Below are 19,590 nucleotides of genomic sequence, written 5' to 3'. Positions count from 1 at the left end.
GTCCTTCTCCCTACCCAAGGTTATATATTGTGAGCAGTTGTTATTTCTCTCTTGCTTGCTTATATAACGTCTCTTTCAAAAATCTCTCTTTGCCCTCGTTTTCTAAAACCTTCTCTTAAAATCGAGGCCAGAGGCTCGAGCATACGTCGATTGGCCGTAGGCGACGCAAGAACAAATTGGCTTAGCTCACTTGTTGTTGGAAAGTGAGTGTCGTACAATCGCAAGTCCGCTGCCATCAAAAGTGCAATTGTGACACTGGACCTGAAGGGGTGGGGTGGATTGTGACCTCCCACATTGGTTGGGAAGGAGAACAAAATACCCTTTACAAGGGAGTGGAAACCTTCCCTACTAGACGCTTTTAAAGCTTTGAGGGGAAGCCCGAAAGTCTCCTCAAGGTAAAGCCCAAAGATGACAATATCTTGTAGCGGTAGATTTGGGTCGTTACAATTTATTGATCAATTTAAAAAAAAAAAAATCAATAAATATAGAATGAACCAATTCTATACGTTTCCTTCTTATCTTTTACATTATTTGATTGCAAAATCCCTTTTGTCAAATGCTTATCTTATGAGGATCCTAAGAAGATTCCTTTGTTTGATTTATATATCTTAGGGAGATATTGTAAGTTATTTACTCCGCCAACATCGGTTATGATAGACACGAGAATCTATTTCCTTAAAGCCACATGACTCTTGCATGCTCCAGTTATCGATCATCCATTAACGATTCACTCTAAAGACAAAAGATAACAAAAATGAACCACTTCAAGCTAACAAAAGTCGACAGCTGAAGGTTGAGTTGACGCGTGTCGACGTCTGAGACGAGTCGAGACCGCACGTCGATTATTGAGGCAGCTTAGATACTCACCTAGGGCTCAGCTCGTTGGAATCTATGTCCTAAAACTCGTAATTTTTGTAATTGAGGATCTCTTAGTCGTATCGACTTAGAAACTCCTCATTTGAATCTGCAAGTGAACTTAATACCAAAAACGCTAGATGTCTTCTAAATTCGAGTTTGAGACCGGCGTGGGTCCCTTCGAGTATCCCGAAAATAGATGATTTAAAAATTATATCGAATAAAAATAACACATTAAAAAAAATATATGGAATTAAATATTAAAATAAGTTGACTTTAATGTATAGCAGCATCACATAAATATAAATTATCGGAATGTGTGAAATTAATTATTCTTAAATTTCAATTAGGACATTATTGAAATAAAGCATAAATTTGTTATATATTATGAATAAATTCCAATAAATACAATTAACAAAAAAAAAAAAAAAAATCATGATTATTAATTATTTTTTTTAATCGTTAAATTTTTAAAAATAAAAATAAAAATAAAAATAAAAATAAATTGGGAGCGAAGATATTTTCTATTAAATTAAAAGTTCAGTCCCTAAAATATTGTCTAGCTTTTAAATTTTTTTAATATATTTTTGAACTTACCAACTTAATAATATAAAAATTTTTATTATATATTTTTGAAAAATTTAGAGACCAAATAGACCCGGACTTATCGATTAAATTAATTTTTTCTAAAATTATGGGAAGCAAATGAAAATACCTATAATTCATGGGGACAACAATGAAATTATATTTAATTATAAGGACTAACTTGCAATTTCTCATCAATTCCATTTATTGGTCCTCCCTCACTCATGGAGTGTGCCAGCTATTGAAGTCATTACCTTTCCATTATTCTGATTGTCATCATTATTCATACAAATTTTTATTCTCAACCAAATAAAATTAAAAAATAATAAATAATTTTAATTTTAATTTTATTGTATTAATTTCGACTCTAACCCTTTTAATTTATTAAATTGAATTCAAAACTTAAATATTACAAATTTTACTAATTTTTCACTAATTTCAAAATTAAATAATTAAAAAAAAAGTTAAAATATGATAATTTTTTTTAAAAAATTATTATAAGTTTTTACCGAATAGTAATAGTAGTCAAATTATTTCCACCAATTAAAATAACGGTAACTTCTCGAACAAGTAAAGTTACAAAGACTAAAATGAAATTTTGTAATTTTTTTGTTATATATTTGCAATTAATTTCTAAGTTTAATATATTTATTGGATATTAAATTAATTTAAATTTTAGTAACAAATAATTTTATTATTAATTTTTTAATTCAAAACAAATTAATTTGGAAGGCATTAGGTGACAATTGTAAATGGGTTATAATTTCCATGAAATTTTTCCTCTCTCAAAATAATTAAAATACGCTACAATGTGAATGATTATTGTCTCTATTCATTTATATATTAAAAAAATAAAAAATAAAAAGACGTATTTTAGTCGTACTTTCATCTTTTTAGTTCCCGTACTTTTAAAATATTAATTTTCATAATTTTAAATTTTATGTCTAATAAATCTCTATATCTCTTGTCTTCGTGATTTATATCTAAACATTAATTTTTTTATATGATACTCAGTTATGCTAATTTAGAAATGATCATCAGTTTATAATCAATAAATACTATCTCCATTGATACGAGACATTTTGGGAAGCCCAAAGTAAAGTCATGGGCGTTTATGTTGTATGATGAAGTTCCATATCGGCTAATTTAGGGAATGATCATGAGTTTATAATCAAGGAATACGATCTCAATTGGATGAGGCCTTTTAGGAAGCCCAAAGCAAAGCACGAGAGCTTATGCTCAAAATGAACAATATTATACCGAGAGTTGCGTTCATCTAACATGGTATCAGAGCAATGTTTTAACCATGGCAATAGATCGGTAAATCTTCAAATGTCGAATATAGGACTCCAAAAGAAAAGGAGTCGAGGAGCAATGCTTTAACCATGCCAATAGATCGGTAAATCCTCAAATGTCGAATATAGGACTCCAAAAGAAAAGGAGTCTTGCTTTCTCGGAGGCATAGTAAAAAAAGACTAAGACTCTAAAAGAAGAAAAAGAGTCGAGCCTTAATTAAGCGGAGAGGTACGTTGTTCGAGGGGAGGTGTTGAATACTATCGGTACGAGGCTTTTTGTGTTCATATATGCATACCCTTTCTCCTTCTCTCTTGAGTCTGCAACAAAATTTGGACAGTTCTGGTGTCACTATCGGCTCATCCTCGTAATATAAATCCCCTTTTTCTAAAGAGTTCCATAGAACAATCCAAAGAACAACGCTCCAATTCTCACAAATTTCTTCAAAATCACAGAAGAAAAAGAAATAAATAAACGAAGCATTTGGATGTTCTAACGTGCCTGCATATTATTCCCTTCCTTGTCCGTTTCTCTCTCGTTTATTCCATATAAATTTCCACTGTTTTTTTCTCTGAACCCTATTTTTTTTTGCAAGAAAAAGGTTATTTGGAAGAAGCAATGTCAACATAGCTGGCTGGTGGGGACTCTAAGCCCCACAAAATGCTACTCTCCTGCTTCGAATCTCTCTTTCTTTTCGTTCTTCTTTTTTGTTTGTTGTTTTTTGTTCTCTCCTTCTCTCCTCTGTTCTTCGATGTTCTTGTTTATTTAGAAATCGTCTGGAAAATGGGTAATGATTTGAGTGATTTGATTATTCTTTTTTTATTTTGATTTTGATTTTGATTTTGGGTTTCTGGGGTTGAATTTTGTTTCCTGTTTTTGAAGAAGCTCTGTGATATATGAACACAGCCAAGATGCTCTGTATACGACACAGCAAAATGAACCCACCTATTTCTTTCAACTTGCAGTACCAGACAACACTGTTTTGCTGCTTTACAGCCCACACATTGCATTACTTGATATATATCGAGTTTTAATTCCTCTAGTTTCATTTCATTTTTCCCCCTTTTTGCTCTTTCCCTCTCCCCTTCTCTCTAGATTATCACTTTTTTTTTCTTGTTGTTGTTCTTGATCATCGATCGTTTTTCTTCCTTCGATTTTAGTTTGACCACATGGGTATTGTTCATCTGATTGAATCGTGCAAAGAATAGGAGGGTTTTCGATCATTTTCTTATTGTTCTTCCGCTGAATCGGGGTTTGGGGTTTTGGGTTGAATCTACATTATTACTCTTTTGTTGTTCTTCATATTATTCGAGTTTTCGCGACATGGGTTTTGTTCATCTGATTGTTTCGTTAAAAGGGTAGACGAGATTTTGATCTGATTTTGTTCATCTGATTGTTCTTCGTGGGTTTGTATTGATTTTTCCTTTTGCAATAAAACTCTGAGTTGTTGTTGTCGGCGCAAGGTCACTTTCTGTCGGCATTGTCTGTATCCAATGATGCATTTGGTATTAATTTAACCAAAAAGTACCCTCCCACTGTTTCTTTCTGCTGCTGTTTAGCCGATTTCGTCTTCTTCTTCTTCTTCATACGATTTTAACTTCAGCAGCATTTGCTGGAAGTGATGATCGGACTCCATTTTTTTGTGATTTTTGAGCTCTAAGAACATTCTTCATTGCTTTTGAAATGTGGGTTGAATTTCATCGTCTTTACTCGTTTACTGGAAGGAGAAGAGTTCTGCAATTGCTGATTGTTAAATGATGCTACGCTTTCAAAAGATCTGCATCGTTCTCTGTAGTTTCTTCACAATTTCAGGTTTGAAGTTCAAGATGATGTATGTTTGTTTTCAATCTGTTCTTCTTCTTGTTCTTGCTGAATTTAGATGTTCATTAGGAAAAGATGAAGATCTGTAGATTCAGCTTCATTCTTGTAGTTGAGTGTAAGATTTGCTTTCATATCAATCACTTTCGGGTATGCGCCGTGCACTCGGTTTGGTTTGTGATCTGAAAATTCAGGGATGGGATTTAGAATTGTTTAACTTGTTTGGGTTGTTACAAATGGTACTAGAGCTAGATATTGGGCGTTGTGTTAGCGAGGACGCTGGGCTCCCAAGGGGTGGATTGTGAGATCCAACATTGGTTGGAGAGGGGAACGAAGCAACCTCTCCTTAGGAGACGCGTTTTAAAAACCTTGAGGGAAAGCTTAAAAGGGAAAACTCAAAGAGAACGATATTTTCTAGCGGTGGGTTTGAGCTGTTACAAATGGTATTAGAGCCAGACACTGGGTGGTGAGTCAGCGAGGACGCTGGGTCCCCAATGGGGGTGGATTGTGAGATCCCACATCGGTTGGAGAGGGAAACGAGGGTGTGGAAACCTCTCCTTAAGGGAAACCCAAAGAAGACAATATCTGCAAGCGGTGAGTTTGAGATGTTATAAATGGTATTAGAGCCAGACACCGGGTCCCCAAGGGGGTTGGATTGTGAGATCCCACATCGGCTGGAGAAGGGAACGAAGCATTGCTTATAAGGGTGTAGAAACCTCTTCCTAGTAGAAGCGTTTTAAAAACCTTGAGGGAAAGCCTGAAAGGGAAAACTCAAAGAGAACAATATCTGCTAGCGGTGGGTTTGAGCTGTTACAAATGGTATTAGAGCCAGACACTGGGTGGTGAGTCAGCGAGGACGCTGGGTCCCCAAGGGGGTTGGATTGTGAGATCCCACATCAGTTGGAGAGGGGAACGAATTGGATTGTGAGACCCCACATCGGTTGGAGAGGGGAACGAGGGTGTGGAAACCTCTCCCTGTTACAAATGGTACCAGAGCCGGACACCAGGCAGTGAGTTAGCAAGGACGCTGGGTCCCCAAAGGGGTTGGATTGTGAGATCCCACATCGGTTGGAGAGGGGAACGAAACATGACTTATAAGGGTGTGGAAACCTCTTCCTAGTATACGCATTTTAAAAACCTTGAGGGAAAGCCTGAAAGGGAAAACCCAAAGAGGACAATATTGGCTAGCGGTGGGTTTGAGCTGTTATAAATGATGTCGGAGCTAGGCACCGGTGCTGGATCCCCAAGGGGGTGGATTGTGAGATCCTACATCGGTTGGAAAAAGGAACGAAGCATTCCTTATAAGGGTATGGAACCTCTTCCTAGTAGACGCGTTTTAAAACCTTATAAGAGTGTGGAACCTCTTCCTTGTAGCCCGGAAGGGAAAGCCCAAAGAGGACAATATCTGGTAGCGGTGGGTTTGAGCTGTTACAAATGGTGTCAGAGCTAGGCACCGGTGCTGGGTCCCCAAGGGGGAGGTGGATTGTGAGATTCCACATCGGTTGGAAAAAGGAACGAAGCATTCCTTATAAGGGTGTGGAACCTCTTTCTAGTAGACGCGTTTTAAAACCTTGATAGGAAGCCCGGAAGGGAAAGCCTAAAGAGAACAATATCTGCTAGCGGTGGTGGGTTTGGGCCGTTACATTAACACGTAGTTCTATATTCCCCAATATGATTGTTGTAATTTTCTTTTTCATTTGTGTTTCAGATTCAATGTATAATAGTGTGTATAGTAGTTGTTATACTGTAAAAAAGCATCAACGGTGAAGGGAAGAACCCACATGAGATGTCAAGGGTCCTTGCAGCAGTATTAGGAGGTTCTGCAGGAGCCGTGGCATTGGTGGGATTGACTATTATACTTATAAGATTCTTAGCACGCTCAAGAAACGCTGCAAGAACTTCCGAGACGGGCTCTTCGGATCCTTCTGTTCAAGGTATTCTCTTCGTCTTCGTCGCCCGAGTTATCCATTAGCATATGTATTTTGTTTTTCAGAAGGATGATCATCAGTTGGTTGTGTTTTTCATTACTTGTAGTTGGAAGGCATGTTGGTATTGAATTGTCTCTACGAGATGCTCGACATTTCGAGATGGCGGAGTTGGCGATAGCCACTAATGATTTCAGCGACAAGAATTTGATCGGAGAAGGGAAATTTGGGGAGGTCTATAAGGGCATGCTTCATGATGGAATGTTCGTCGCTATCAAAAAGCGACATGGAGCGCCGAGTCAGGATTTTGTAGATGAGGTAATATTCATTTATTGTCTTGTAAGCCTTCGACATCGATATATTTCCAACCTGAACGTGCATAATTTGAGCACGTATGGAAACGGAATTGCTTCACTCACCTGTATTTTCTTTTGAGATTGTCGTGTATGTATTGATTCGTGCTAAACCAAGAGTTTCTCTAAGATCCCACGTTGGTTAGAGAGGAGAACGTTGCATTCCTTATAAGGATGTGGAAATCTCTCCCTAGTAGATGTGTTTTAAAATCTTGAGGGGAACCTCAAAAGGAAAAGCCCAAAGAGGATTATATTGCTAGTGGTGAGATTGGGCTGTTACAAATGGTATTAGAGTCAGACACTGAGTGGTGTACCAACGAGGACGTTGGACCGCCAAGGAGGGTGGATTGTGAGATCTCACATTGGTTGGAGACGGGAACGAAACATTCCTTATAAGGATGTGGAAACCTCTCCCTGTTAGACGCGTTTTAAAACCTTGAGGGGAAGCCCAGAAGGGAAATCCCCAAAAAAGACAATATCTGTCGGCGGTGGGCTTGGGCTGTTACAAATGGTATCAGAGCTAGACACCGAACGGTGTGCCAACGAGGACGTTGGGCCTCCAAGGGGGTGGGCGGCGTGCCAACGAGAACGTTGGGCCTCAAAGGAGGGTGGATTGTGAGATCCTACATTGGTTGGAGAGGGGAACAAAACATTCCTTATAAGAATGTGGAAACCTCTCCCTGTTAGATGTTAGACGCGTTTTAAAACCTTGAGAGGAAGCCCAGAAGGGAAAATCCAAAAAGGCAATATCTGCCGACAGTGGGCTTGGGCTATTACAAATGGTATCAGAGCCAGACACCAGGCGGTGTGCCAACGAGAACGTTGGGCCTCCAAGGGGGTGGGCGGTGTGCCAACGAGCACATTGGGCCTCCAAGGGGGTGGATTGTGAGATCCTACATTGGTTGGAGAGGGGAACAAAGCATTCCTTATAAGGGTGTAGAAACTTCTCCCTAGTAGATGTGTTTTAAAAACCTCGAGGGGCAACCTATAAGGGAAATTCCAAAAAAGACAATATTTGCTAGCAGTGGGCTTGAGCTGTTACAAATGGTATTAGAGCCAGACACCGGGTAGTGTAGTGTGCCAACGAGGACGTTGGGCCCCAAAGGGGGTGGGTGAGATCTCACATTGGTTGGAAAGGGGAACGAAACATTCCTGTTAAGGGTGTGAAAACCTCTCCCTAATAGACGTGTTTTAAAAACCTTGAGGAGAAGTCCAAAAGAAAAAGTCCAAAGAGGACAATATCTACTAGCGGTGGGCTTGAGCCGTTACCGTTTCAGTTGATTCTGCCTTCTAATTTAGTTCATTTACTATCAGGTACACTACCTCTCGTCTATTCGGCATCGAAATCTCGTAACTCTTTTGGGCTACTGCCAGGAAAACAACTTACAGTTCCTCATCTTCGATTATATACCCAATGGGAGCGTTTCTAGCCACATATATGGTAACGGTTATCATACATGTAAAAGCGTTATTTCTCAAAAGTCGCTCCAAACTCACTCTTAAAGAGCATCGTTTTTGCAGGCACCGAGCAGCGTTCAGCCGAGAGGCTCGAGTTCAAGATCAGACTCTCAATAGCTCTGGGGGCAGCTAAAGGTGAACCTCTGCAAACAGTGAGCATTTATTTGCATCTCTTCTAGATTGACTAACCATCAAATATATCAATGGTGAAACCAAATTCTTATCTACGAAAGCTTTCGACAAACTCGTCCCTCGGTAACCTGACCTGATTATCGTACGTAGGTCTGGCACATCTTCACTCCATAAGCCCTCGTTTGATACACAAAAACTTCAAGACGTCCAACGTTCTCGTCGACGAGAATTTTATAGCTAAAGTGGCAGATGCAGGACTTCACAATGTCATGGGAAGATCTGACATTTCAGAATCGTCGTCTCGAGCAGCAGCGGATGAGATATTCCTCGCTCCCGAGTATTGATTCTAAAACTTCTACCTTTTTCCATATTCTATTGTATGATTGTTCATCTTCCATCCTCTTTTGTAGGGTAAAGGAGTTTCGACAATTTTCCGAGAAAAGTGACGTATATAGTTTTGGCGTATTCCTTTTCGAGTTGATAAGCGGTCAAAAAGCTACCGATGTGCCCGTTTCCGATCCAAGTTATACTCTGGTTGATTGGGTAAGTAGATTTCGACAATTTTCAAAGCTTCATTTTATACTAGCTGATCATGTCTTGCTCGAAATTATCTCGATATCGATCATACTTTATTAGAGACATTGTTTTAGGTAACTTTGATACACAGTTTACTTTTCTCGATATGAATCCCGTCTCGAGGTTAATGAAAGCAATACCAGAGTAATTCACATAGGTCTAGTATCTGGGATTTTTTTCGACTTTTTTGTTTATCGAATTCTGAAACCGTGTCTCGTTCCATGCCTATTTGAAAGATACAAAACAAACAGGAAACGAGCGATATTGCTAGCTTTATAGATCCGAGATTGGGGAAGAGCTTCACCGAGGATGGTATGGCTGAAGTGATGAACTTGATACTTCAATGCGTCGGATCTTCGAGCGAGAGGCGCCCCGGGATGAGCTATGTGGTGATGGAGCTTGAAAGGATACTGGAGAAAGAGGTGAACTTGACAACAGTGATGGGAGAAGGAAGCCCAACTGTTACCCTTGGGAGTCAGTTGTTCAAAGCCACGAAGTGAAATTCTAGAAGCTTTAGCTCGAATACCAACATCAGCTCTCTTGCAGACGTGAAAACCGAGAGGAACGGAAAACACGGGCTTCGTCGATAGCTAAAAAGTGTGGTATATGTGTAATAAGGTTCTTTTTAGTTCTTTAATTTTTTAATTTTTTAAGAGTAAGAGACCTCAGCTGTTGTAAGTGTATAAAAAATGAAACAGCTGAATCATTCTTTTTATCATTAACTGATTGTTGATTGTTCATATGAAAGTGAACTGAGATTGGTGTGCCGTTCGAGAATCCGACCAATCCAATCAAACCCGACAGCGTTGGGGGTCGGGTAAGCATTTTTCTCGATTTGGGTTCGTGGGTTGTTATTTTTTTTTTTATTTGGTTCCGTTCAAACTAAATTTGTTTCACTTCAACCCTAAGAGTTTGCCGCTCACCTTGAATTGCATTCCGTGCACCGTTTTTTTACTCTCGTTACTCTTTGAATTTTAGTGTTGCTAACAATCGCACCCGTCTCTTTATTTTCGTTGAATGCATGTGGCCGACCTCTCGTCTCTCAGACCTCTACTCTCTCGTCACCGTGACATCTTCTTAGCGTTGAATGAGTATCATAGGTTATCATCGATTTGAGATGTGTATCAGTACCTATAAAATAGTCCAGATCTATTTTGATCTATATGTTTTTGTGTTAGGATATATAGAAATATTGTTTTTTATTGGGTCGGGTTACCAACCCAATTCAATTCCTTCGAGTATCTAACCCGATAGGTTAAAAAAATCACCCCAACCTAAGTTAACTCGGGTATTTCCTTTCCTTTCGGTGTTTTTGGCACTTCTAGCTTATGAACGGTTTTTTATTTCTACTTTCTTCTCATTTGCGAGCTTTTTTTTATTAGTTTCTTGGACTCACTTTTTGTTGGACTCGTTTCTTTGTTTGCTTTTGCTTTTGATTCGGTTTGCATATGGATATTTCTTTTAGTCAGGTTAACTCGACCAACCCAAAAATATTGTTACAACCTAATCCTACCCTATTTTTGTAAAGATAAGTAATATTTACTTGATGGGAGTCGTAAATACTTAACATTTAAAAGACTTTATTTATTAATGTAACATGTATTGTGAACTATTTTTTAAAAAATAGAACCTGATGACACAATCCAACCCATCCTTGGTAGATGCGTTTTAAAATCGTGAGACTGATGACGATACGTGACGGGTCAAAGCAAACAATATCTGCTAACGGTGGACTTTGATATTACAAATCGTATCAGAGTCAAACACCAGGCGGTGTGCCGGCAAGGACGCTAGACATCCAAAGGGGTGGATTATGAGATCCGTTGAAGAAGGGAACAAAACATTTTTTTTATAAGGGTGTAAAACGTGAGGCTGACAACGATAACATAACCAACCAAAACAAACAATATCTGTTAGCGGTAAATTTAGGCTATAACACGATGAATTTGGCTCGGATGAATATGTTACTTTAAAATCATTTAGAAGTTGAAATTTTTTATGAAATCACTTAAAAAAAGTGCAAATTGGAAATCTTTTTGAAATTATTATAAAAAAAAAAAAAAAAAAAAAAGTGAAAAGGGATGGAACAATCCTCATTCTAAAAAAAGGACAACCATTAAAAAATTTTGTGTTAATTTTTTTTTTTACCGTTTTTATTCTCTTTATAAATTTCAAATTTTCACTCAAAATTATTTGACAAAAAGCATGGAAAAATAGGATTCCATTTTTACCTTTTCCCTTTTTATTTATTTATTGATTTTTTATTCTTGGAAAATCATCTTTGCTTGAATTAAGTAATTTCACTTTTTTATCTTTCCACCTTTGCATCATTTCATGGATGGTTTTTTTATAATTATTTTTTAAATAAATATGGTACAATTTAATTAAACTTTTATATAATAAACTGTTCCTACTCGGACACGCACAGATCTAATATAATTGCAAAATTTGTTACATCTCGTACTTAAGACTCAAAACAGAATTTAAAATCCAGATTTCGAGATTTGATAACCTCAGTATTCCTTTGCATCTCTTATGATATAGTCACGTTATTTTGTATTCACAAACTAACACGGATTCTTTCCGCATATTTTACCTATCGCTCACAACATTTTTTATTTTTATAACATTTTTAATGTAAATTATGGACGAAATATAATTGTTGATTGATAGGTTACCTAATGGGAAAATTATTAAATCAACCCACCAAATTTGGACCTAATCATTTCCCTGTCCCTTAATTTAATTTAATTTTTTTTTTACTTTTTTTAATAAATTAAAAATGATGAGTTGTTTTTATTGCATAGTAAAAAATAATAATAATAAATAATAGAATATTTATTATTTTTTAAACAATTGTAAAGTTTCATGGTTAAAATAATTTACCAATTTTGGACCATTTAGAATTTCATAAAAAAAAAAAAACCCTAAAAAAATATTTAAATATATATTTGAAATAAAATAATAATTTTAAATGCAACAAAAGATATAATGAAGCAATGATTGAAAAAGAAATGCTTTTTTTTTTAATAAAAAAAAAGGGTAAATAGGTGAGTTGGAATTGTCAAATCAGGAGGATTCATGTATTTTTGATTGCTGAAATGATTTAATAAATGCCACAGAAAATATCAATTTTAATTAATTATAATAATAATAATAATTCAAATAAATAAATAAATAAAATAAAATTCCAAAAGGACGCCAGTCCAGTCACTGACAATTGACAGACATTCAGCTCGATTCCTGCCTCGTAGTTCGTTGATGTGATGTCCCCAATGTCCAAGGGTGTTCTTGTAATTTCACATCTCTCATTAATTATTAAAAATTATTTTAAAAAATGTCCAAATATCATTTTCGTTGCAACTCTATGTAGTTTAAGTTCCATGTTTAGAATTATTTAAGTTTGACATGACCAATCTTACTTGTGGAGTTATTCGAATCTTAATGAAGTGTTATTATCTTAAGATATTTGATCAACAAAGTAATCTGAATTTTACTTTTCCTTGTAGTGATTTCTTATTATTAGGGCTGAGTGTTTGTACGTTTCATTAGTCAAAGACTAAGTTTATTTGCCATTTTATGTAATTTGGGTTGCATATTTAGAATCGTTCAAGCTTAACATAATTGATCTTGCTTGTGAAATAATTCGAATTTCAAATAAGGTAATCCGAATCTTACTTTCCTTGTAGTGATTACTTCTCATTGCACTCTGATTCCTCGTTTAGACAGGAATGAGGAGGGAGTGGGTAAATTTTTTTCGTTAGATAAATAGAATTGGGGCCAGATTATATTTTTACTCTCTCCCTGCCCAATTTTACGTTCCGTTTAATATAAATATATTTTCAACTGCACTTTTTGCTTTTATTAAAATAAAAAATAGTTAATTTTGAGACTTTAATTGTAATATTTAAATTAAAAACTATTGTAGATTATTTTTAATTGTTTGTATTATTAAAATTTTAAATTTTTAAAAATATTGATTTGTTAATATTTGTTTTTTTTTTACCATTTTTTAATGGAAATTATACGTAAAAATTTAAAATAATTATTTTCATAAAGAGGAAAAATTACTTGGCCTCAATCTATTAAAAAATAAATTAAAAATTTGGGATAAATGAAATAAGTGGTGGGGATAGCGCTTTCCCGTCTTCGTCCAGTGGACATCTCTAGTTTGAGGATTGAGCGGGTGAATATTAAAAATTTATATTATTAGTCTTTCAATTTTTTAAAAAATAATAATTAACTTGAATTTCCAAAATGATTATTTAATGTTTCTATACACTAAAATAAAAATTTTAATTTCCATATAAATATTTTTAACCAACTATTTTTTTTTTAGATAAAAAGTATTAATTTATTATTTATTAAATAAATATTTTCCCAAACTTCAAGCACAAAGATTCTTTTGTAGGCTTGTTGGGAAATGTGTTCTCTAGTTTTGGGGTTTGAGATTTATTGGGGAGCTTTTATTTATTATATTAAAATAAGATTCTTCATTTTTTTTAATTAATTTTTTAATTTTAAATCCAATATTTCATCTTCCCTACGTTCGAATCAGAGTGATTATAAAGATATAACGGACGACTTTGTATAAGTTGAATTTCCTGAAATAATAATCATGAATATCTTAGAAATTGCCACGAGAGGTATTTACGTTTTAGTATAATAAATGAGATACAATTAGAGATGTCCATTTAACGTGCGGGTCAGTCTACCCCAAGTGGGCTAGAAAATTTCTATTTAAATAAAGATGGAAAACGAGTCAAAAGAGATTTTTCTCCCTAAACGAGGTCAGAGACGAGAATTTTATTTCTCGTGTTCATTTCGTGCTTGAAATTTGAGGTTTTTGAAATTACGTTGAACATTAAAAAAATTTATTTGAAATTAATGTTTTATTAAAAATATATAAAAGGTTGGAAAATACGATAATTACTCGATAAATCCTCACGTTTCATGTTTTGGTACGATGCAAACACAGTTAAATGTCGTTATCACACGATAATTACTCGACACCGAACGTGAATTTGCAAGCATTTTCACCCTCTCAAAACCTCACCAAACTTTGAAGGTTATACCTCAACTATGACATGAAATTATACCTTTTAATTTCTTTTATTTCTTCCAATTAATTTTAATTTTTGTTTTTTTAATAATATTTTAGTAATATGTTCTCCAAATTGGAAAATAAAATAAATAATTTATTAGTAATTTTTATTATTTATTTATTTATTTATTGTAATTATCCATTTCCGATTCATAAAAGAAGACAAATCTTCTCTTTTTATAGTTTTTTTTTTATTTAAAAAAAAGGTAAAAAATAAAAATAATACTAAATAGAAGAAATATAATATTCTGAAATTTATTATTAAAAAAATCCAAATTCTGACAATGTTTTATTTTGGAAATTAATTAAACTCCTTTAAATATAGAATCGTTCCCAAAAAGTAAATCTTAAAATATGTTTTATTAAAAAAAAATTATAAATAAATTTTGATAGATCTAAATTAATTAATTTATAAAGATTTTGGGATTTTTGTTGATATAATTATTAGTTTATGTTTTTAAGTATGATAATTTAACGATTTGTTAAGTATACTGGTCGTCTCTTAACCTTTGTTATTGTAATTCCTTTACTCGATTCTACCTGCCCTAAGTGGAAGCCATTATTTATAATTCCTATTGATTTAACCCGAAAAAATTAAAATTAATTGGTGTAAATTGATTTTTTCCTCGAAAAAAAGAGAAGAAGAAAGAAGAAAAATTAAGGGTGTTCAGAGTGATGACCTGAAAAACCTGATCAACCCAATCTATACTTATACGGTTTAGATTGTTTATGTTGAAATAAGTGAAATTTTTATGGATTTAGTTGATTTATGGGTTTCTCTAAAACTAGATTGGGTTGAAATGAATCCATTTTAAAATATATACTTTTATTACTATATATATATATTTATTTTATTCAATTTCATAATTATTATTTTTATTATTTATTCTCTGATGAATAAATTAATATTTTATTTTTATTAAATACAAAAATTTAAATAAACGACCCAAACAATTCGAACTAACCGAACCTAACAAAAATTAGGGTTGGGTACATTATTTTAAAAAGATTATTTGGATTGATAAAATTTACAATCCGAATAATTAGTCTATATATATATTGATAGACAAACACGACTCTCCATAATGGTATGATATTGTCCAGCATAAGCTCCCCACAAAGCCTCGTGGGAATAGAGAACTTTTTTTATTATAAACCCATGACCATTTTCTAAATATATATATATATATATATATATATATATATATATTTATTTATTTTTACTAGTGGATTATTATTAAAATTTGGCAGAAAATAATAATAATAATAATAATAATAATAATAATAATAATAATAATAATAATAATATGCATGTGAATAAACAGCGCAACGTAGAGTACAGTTTCAGATCCTTACCTTACGCCGCTTGCTTTTGTCTTCTTCTTCTTCTTCCTTCTTTCTTCCGCTCTGTTTCACTGAAATCGCTTCCTTCCTTTTTCTCTTTCAACAGTTTCTTCCATTTTCTCCCTTTTTGATCTTCATTTCTTCCTTTCATTTTCCCTCAACAATCTTCAATCAACGCTGCCAATCCAATTCAGACACCCACATCTGTTACCATTTCAGAAAATTTTCTTGTTGCTCCGGATTTTCTGCCGCCGGTTAGCTAATCGGAATATTCTTCTCCACGGAGGTGGTTCTTCTTCTCTTTCGATGTCTTCTTCTTCGCTTTCATGGTTCTTGTTCTTTTCCCTTTCGTTTACTTTTTCTGGTACAAGCGGCTCGGTTTCCTATGATGCAATGTCGCTCCTCAGGTTTAAGGGCTCTATTTCGCTAGACGGCTCTGGCGTTCTTCGTGGTTGGAATTTGTCGGTTTCTCACTGCGATTGGTTTGGAGTTACTTGCGATGGTGTTACTGGTAGAGTTGTTGCGCTGAATATCAGTGGAAGTGGTGGTGTTATGGCGGCGGATTCTGTTCTGGCTGGGACGTTGAATCCGGCGATTGGAAATCTTACTGAGCTTCGTGTTCTTTCGCTTGTGAATAATCTGATGTACGGGGAGATTCCGAGGAGTGTTGGTAAGCTTCAGTCGTTGGAGGTTCTAGAGCTTCAGGGGAACAATTTCTCTGGAGAGATTCCGAAACAGATTAGGTCACTTCGATCTCTTCGCCTGCTTAATTTGTCTGATAACTCGTTTTCTGGCTCGATTCCGAGTAAATTGATAGGTTCGACGAAATTAGAAGCAATTGATTTATCGTACAATCAGTTATCTGGTAGTATTCAAGTTGTTGGTAATAGGTGTGGTGTTTTGAATCATTTGAGGCTTTCGCATAACTTTCTGACCGATAACATTCCGGCGGAGATTGGACAATGTCGGAAACTCAGGACTCTGTTGCTCGATGGCAATATATTAGAGGGACAAATTCCGGCTGAGATCGGCCAAATATCAGAACTCAGAATTCTTGATATATCTAGGAATAGCCTCACCGATTCGATTCCAAAAGAGCTCGGTAACTGCCGGAAGTTGTCACAGATCGTGTTGACGAATTTGAACGCCATCAATTCCGACTACGATAGTTTAAGCGGCGAATTCAACGCTTTCAATGGAGGAATTCCTTCCGAGTTGTTATTGCTTCCCAGTCTACAAGTTTTTTGGGCGCCGAGAGGTAATTTTAATGGAAAATTGCCGAATAATTGGAGTTCTTCATGTTCGCTTAGGGTTCTAAATTTAGGGCAAAATTACATCACTGGAACCATACCCGAATCGATTGGGAACTGTGCGAATCTTACCTACCTGGATTTATCCTCAAACAAGCTACAGGGTAACCTCCCTGTGCGGCTTCGAGTTTCCTGTATGGCGTATTTTAATGTAAGCCAGAACAAAATTTCTGGTGTTCTTCCCAGATTTGAGAAAGATAGCTTCTGTATGAACATGATTCCGCATGAACCAGCTTCCAGATTCTTAGATGATGAAGATAATTGGAACTCTTACATCAATTCCCCTGTCTGGGATTTCCCAAGATTAAATGATAATCTCATAATCGCCCATGATTTTAGCTGGAATAGGTTCAGTGGATCATTAACTTCGTTCAAAGTCGGAGAAGTGCTTTTGGCTAATGGTCACAAGTTCTCATACAAACTGTTGCTTAATAGCAACCAGTTCAATGGATCACTTCCCATCGATCTTGTCTCGAACTGTAACGATATGACGAGCGTTTCGGTTAACTTGAGTTCAAACTTAGTATCAGGTGAGATTTCTGATGCATTTTTCCTCCATTGTCGACAGATGATCGAGTTTGAAGCTGCAAGCAATGAATTAGATAACTCAATTGGACCTGGAATTGGTGACTTGCAGAGGCTTGTTCATCTCAACTTGAGAGAGAATAGATTATCTGGAGTTTTACCTGATCAGTTGGGGAACTTGCAGAGTTTGAAATGGATGCTTTTGGGTGGAAATAATTTGTCTGGAGAGATTCCATCTCGACTTGGTCGATCGACTTCTCTAGTGAGTTTAGATCTTTCTCGAAACGAATTTACAGGAGTTATCCCTGAAAGCTTATCATATGCTTCTAGACTTGAGATTCTGTTGCTTGATCATAACTGGTTATCTGGGGAAATACCAGCATCTTTCTCTGCTCTTTCTCATCTCACTAAATTGGATGTCTCTTTTAACAACCTTTCTGGCCACATTCCTCATCTTCAGCACATGATTGACTGCATTTACTTTGATGGGAATAAGTTTCTGCATCCATGCCCCGAGTCGTACTCCGACTCCCCAGCTGGACTTCCAGTTCCTCTCAACGTTGAGAAGTGGAAGAGACAAAGAAAGTTCATGTCCATGGTAATCGCTGTGGCTGCTTCCTCAACTCTAATTTGCTTACTCTTAATGATAGCTGTTATTATCATTGTTAAGAAAAGGCTTGATAGACAAAATAGGTTAAAGAAAAGACAAGTGGTGACTTTCTCTGATGCTCCGTCCGATCTGAATTATGATAATGTTGTCCGAGCGACCGAGAATTTCAGCCTTTGCTACCTAATCGGTACTGGTGGCTTTGGGTCGACATACAAGGCTGAACTGCCCTCAGGTTTCCTGGTTGCTGTTAAGAGACTGTCCATTGGTAGGTTTCAAGGAGGCATCCAACAATTCGACGCGGAGATTCGAACACTGGGAAGAATACGACACAAAAACCTTGTAACTCTTCTCGGGTACTACGTCGGAGAGGCTGAAATGTTCTTAGTTTACAACTATCTTTCTGGTGGGAACCTTGAGACCTTCATTCATGAAAAATCGTGCAAACACGTAAAGCACTCGGTAATCCATAAGATCGCTTTGGACATAGCGAGGGCTCTTGCATACCTTCATTACTCCTGTGATCCTAGGATTGTTCATAGAGACATCAAGCCTAGTAACATCCTGCTTGATGAAGACCACAACACCTTCATATCAGATTTTGGGTTAGCCAGGCTTCTTGAGGTATCAGAGACTCATGCCACAACAGATGTGGCAGGAACATTTGGATATGTTGCACCAGAATACGCAACCACTTGCAGGGTCTCGGATAAGGCCGATGTTTATAGCTTTGGAGTTGTGCTCCTAGAGTTGCTTTCTGGAAAAAGGTCGCTCGATCGATCCTTTTCCGACTTTGGAAACGGATTTAACATTGTTACATGGGCAAAAATGCTGATCAAGGAAGGTCGTTCTTCTGAGCTTTTCACTCCTGAACTTTGGGAAATGGGACCTGAGGAACACTTACTTGGAATGTTAACACTCGCGTCTAATTGCACAGTTGAAATTCTCGCTCTTCGACCGTCGATGAAGCAGGTCGTCGAGACACTGAAACAGTTGTAAATTTCTTAGGATCACTGACTCACTCTTCAACTGGTTGCTGACTCAAAATGACAGAGCATGCCATCCCTACATTACAACCAATCGTACATATTGAGATGAATTCTTTCACCCAGGTTCATTTTCTAAGCCCTCTAGCTTAAATGAAAAGTTCTGTCTCCCATGTTTGATAGTTACATCCTAGACTATAGAGATACTAACCTTGACCGCTTTCTAGTATTCTTCACGAGAAAACTGCAACCATAGCGTTTATAATTACACTCTCGAACTTCTAATTAAACTGAATTTAGTTGTAACAATTTCAACCTCATAGATCAAACTAGGTTAAGATTTCACTTCACAATAGTAGACTGTTGTAATAGCCCAAGTCCACCGCTAACAGATGTTATAGTAGCGAAGGGGAGTGAATTGTGAGATCTCACGTCGGTGGGAGAGGGGAACAAAGCATCCCTTGTAAGGGTATAGAAACCTTTCTCTAAGACATGAAGGGAAGCTTGGAAACCTCTCCAAAGAGGACAATATCTATTAGCGGTGGACTTGTACGGTTACAGTTACACATTTTGTAAGTTGTAGCTCACGGAAGTTTATAATGGTAAGGATTATTTGTAATGATTTGGAATGGGAAAGTTGAAGTTGAAAGTTATGGAGGTACAATTATGAGTCTCTTTTGCTTGTTATGATTTATTTATTTTTTTTCTTTTCCTTCACT

The 19,590-nt window shown here is 36.0% G+C and overlaps 2 protein-coding genes across 3 annotated transcripts; both read left to right on the top strand.

Annotated features, from left to right (window-relative positions):
* Nucleotides 1–3,174: 3,174 nt before the first annotated feature.
* LOC111808703 (Protein kinase superfamily protein) lies at nucleotides 3,175–9,735 on the top strand. 2 transcript variants are annotated; one of them, XM_023694846.2, is made up of 8 exons: nucleotides 3,175–4,545; nucleotides 6,260–6,485; nucleotides 6,586–6,794; nucleotides 8,144–8,270; nucleotides 8,351–8,422; nucleotides 8,570–8,756; nucleotides 8,830–8,962; nucleotides 9,232–9,735. In XM_023694846.2, the coding sequence occupies exons 2-8, from the start codon at nucleotides 6,338–6,340 to the stop codon at nucleotides 9,493–9,495; spliced, it is 1,140 nt and encodes a 379-aa protein (XP_023550614.1). In that variant the 5' UTR covers nucleotides 3,175–4,545; nucleotides 6,260–6,337; the 3' UTR covers nucleotides 9,496–9,735. The 2 variants fall into 2 exon arrangements, with proteins under 2 accessions (XP_023550614.1, XP_023550617.1); XM_023694849.2 differs by having other exon boundaries at nucleotides 3,175–4,564.
* Nucleotides 9,736–15,393: 5,658 nt separating this feature from the next.
* Nucleotides 15,394–19,558, top strand: LOC111809121 (LRR receptor-like serine/threonine-protein kinase RPK2). Its single transcript, XM_023695473.2, has one exon. The coding sequence runs from the start codon at nucleotides 15,750–15,752 to the stop codon at nucleotides 18,882–18,884; it is 3,135 nt and encodes a 1,044-aa protein (XP_023551241.2). The 5' UTR covers nucleotides 15,394–15,749; the 3' UTR covers nucleotides 18,885–19,558.
* The last annotated feature ends 32 nt before the right edge of the window (nucleotides 19,559–19,590 follow it).

Source organism: Cucurbita pepo, chromosome 13 (genome assembly GCF_057944985.1).
Source record: "Cucurbita pepo subsp. pepo isolate OVF chromosome 13, ASM5794498v1, whole genome shotgun sequence".
NCBI lineage: Eukaryota > Viridiplantae > Streptophyta > Magnoliopsida > Cucurbitales > Cucurbitaceae > Cucurbita > Cucurbita pepo.
The sequence above is the reverse complement of the archived record's forward strand: the minus strand, read 5'-3'. Positions and strand labels throughout refer to the sequence as shown.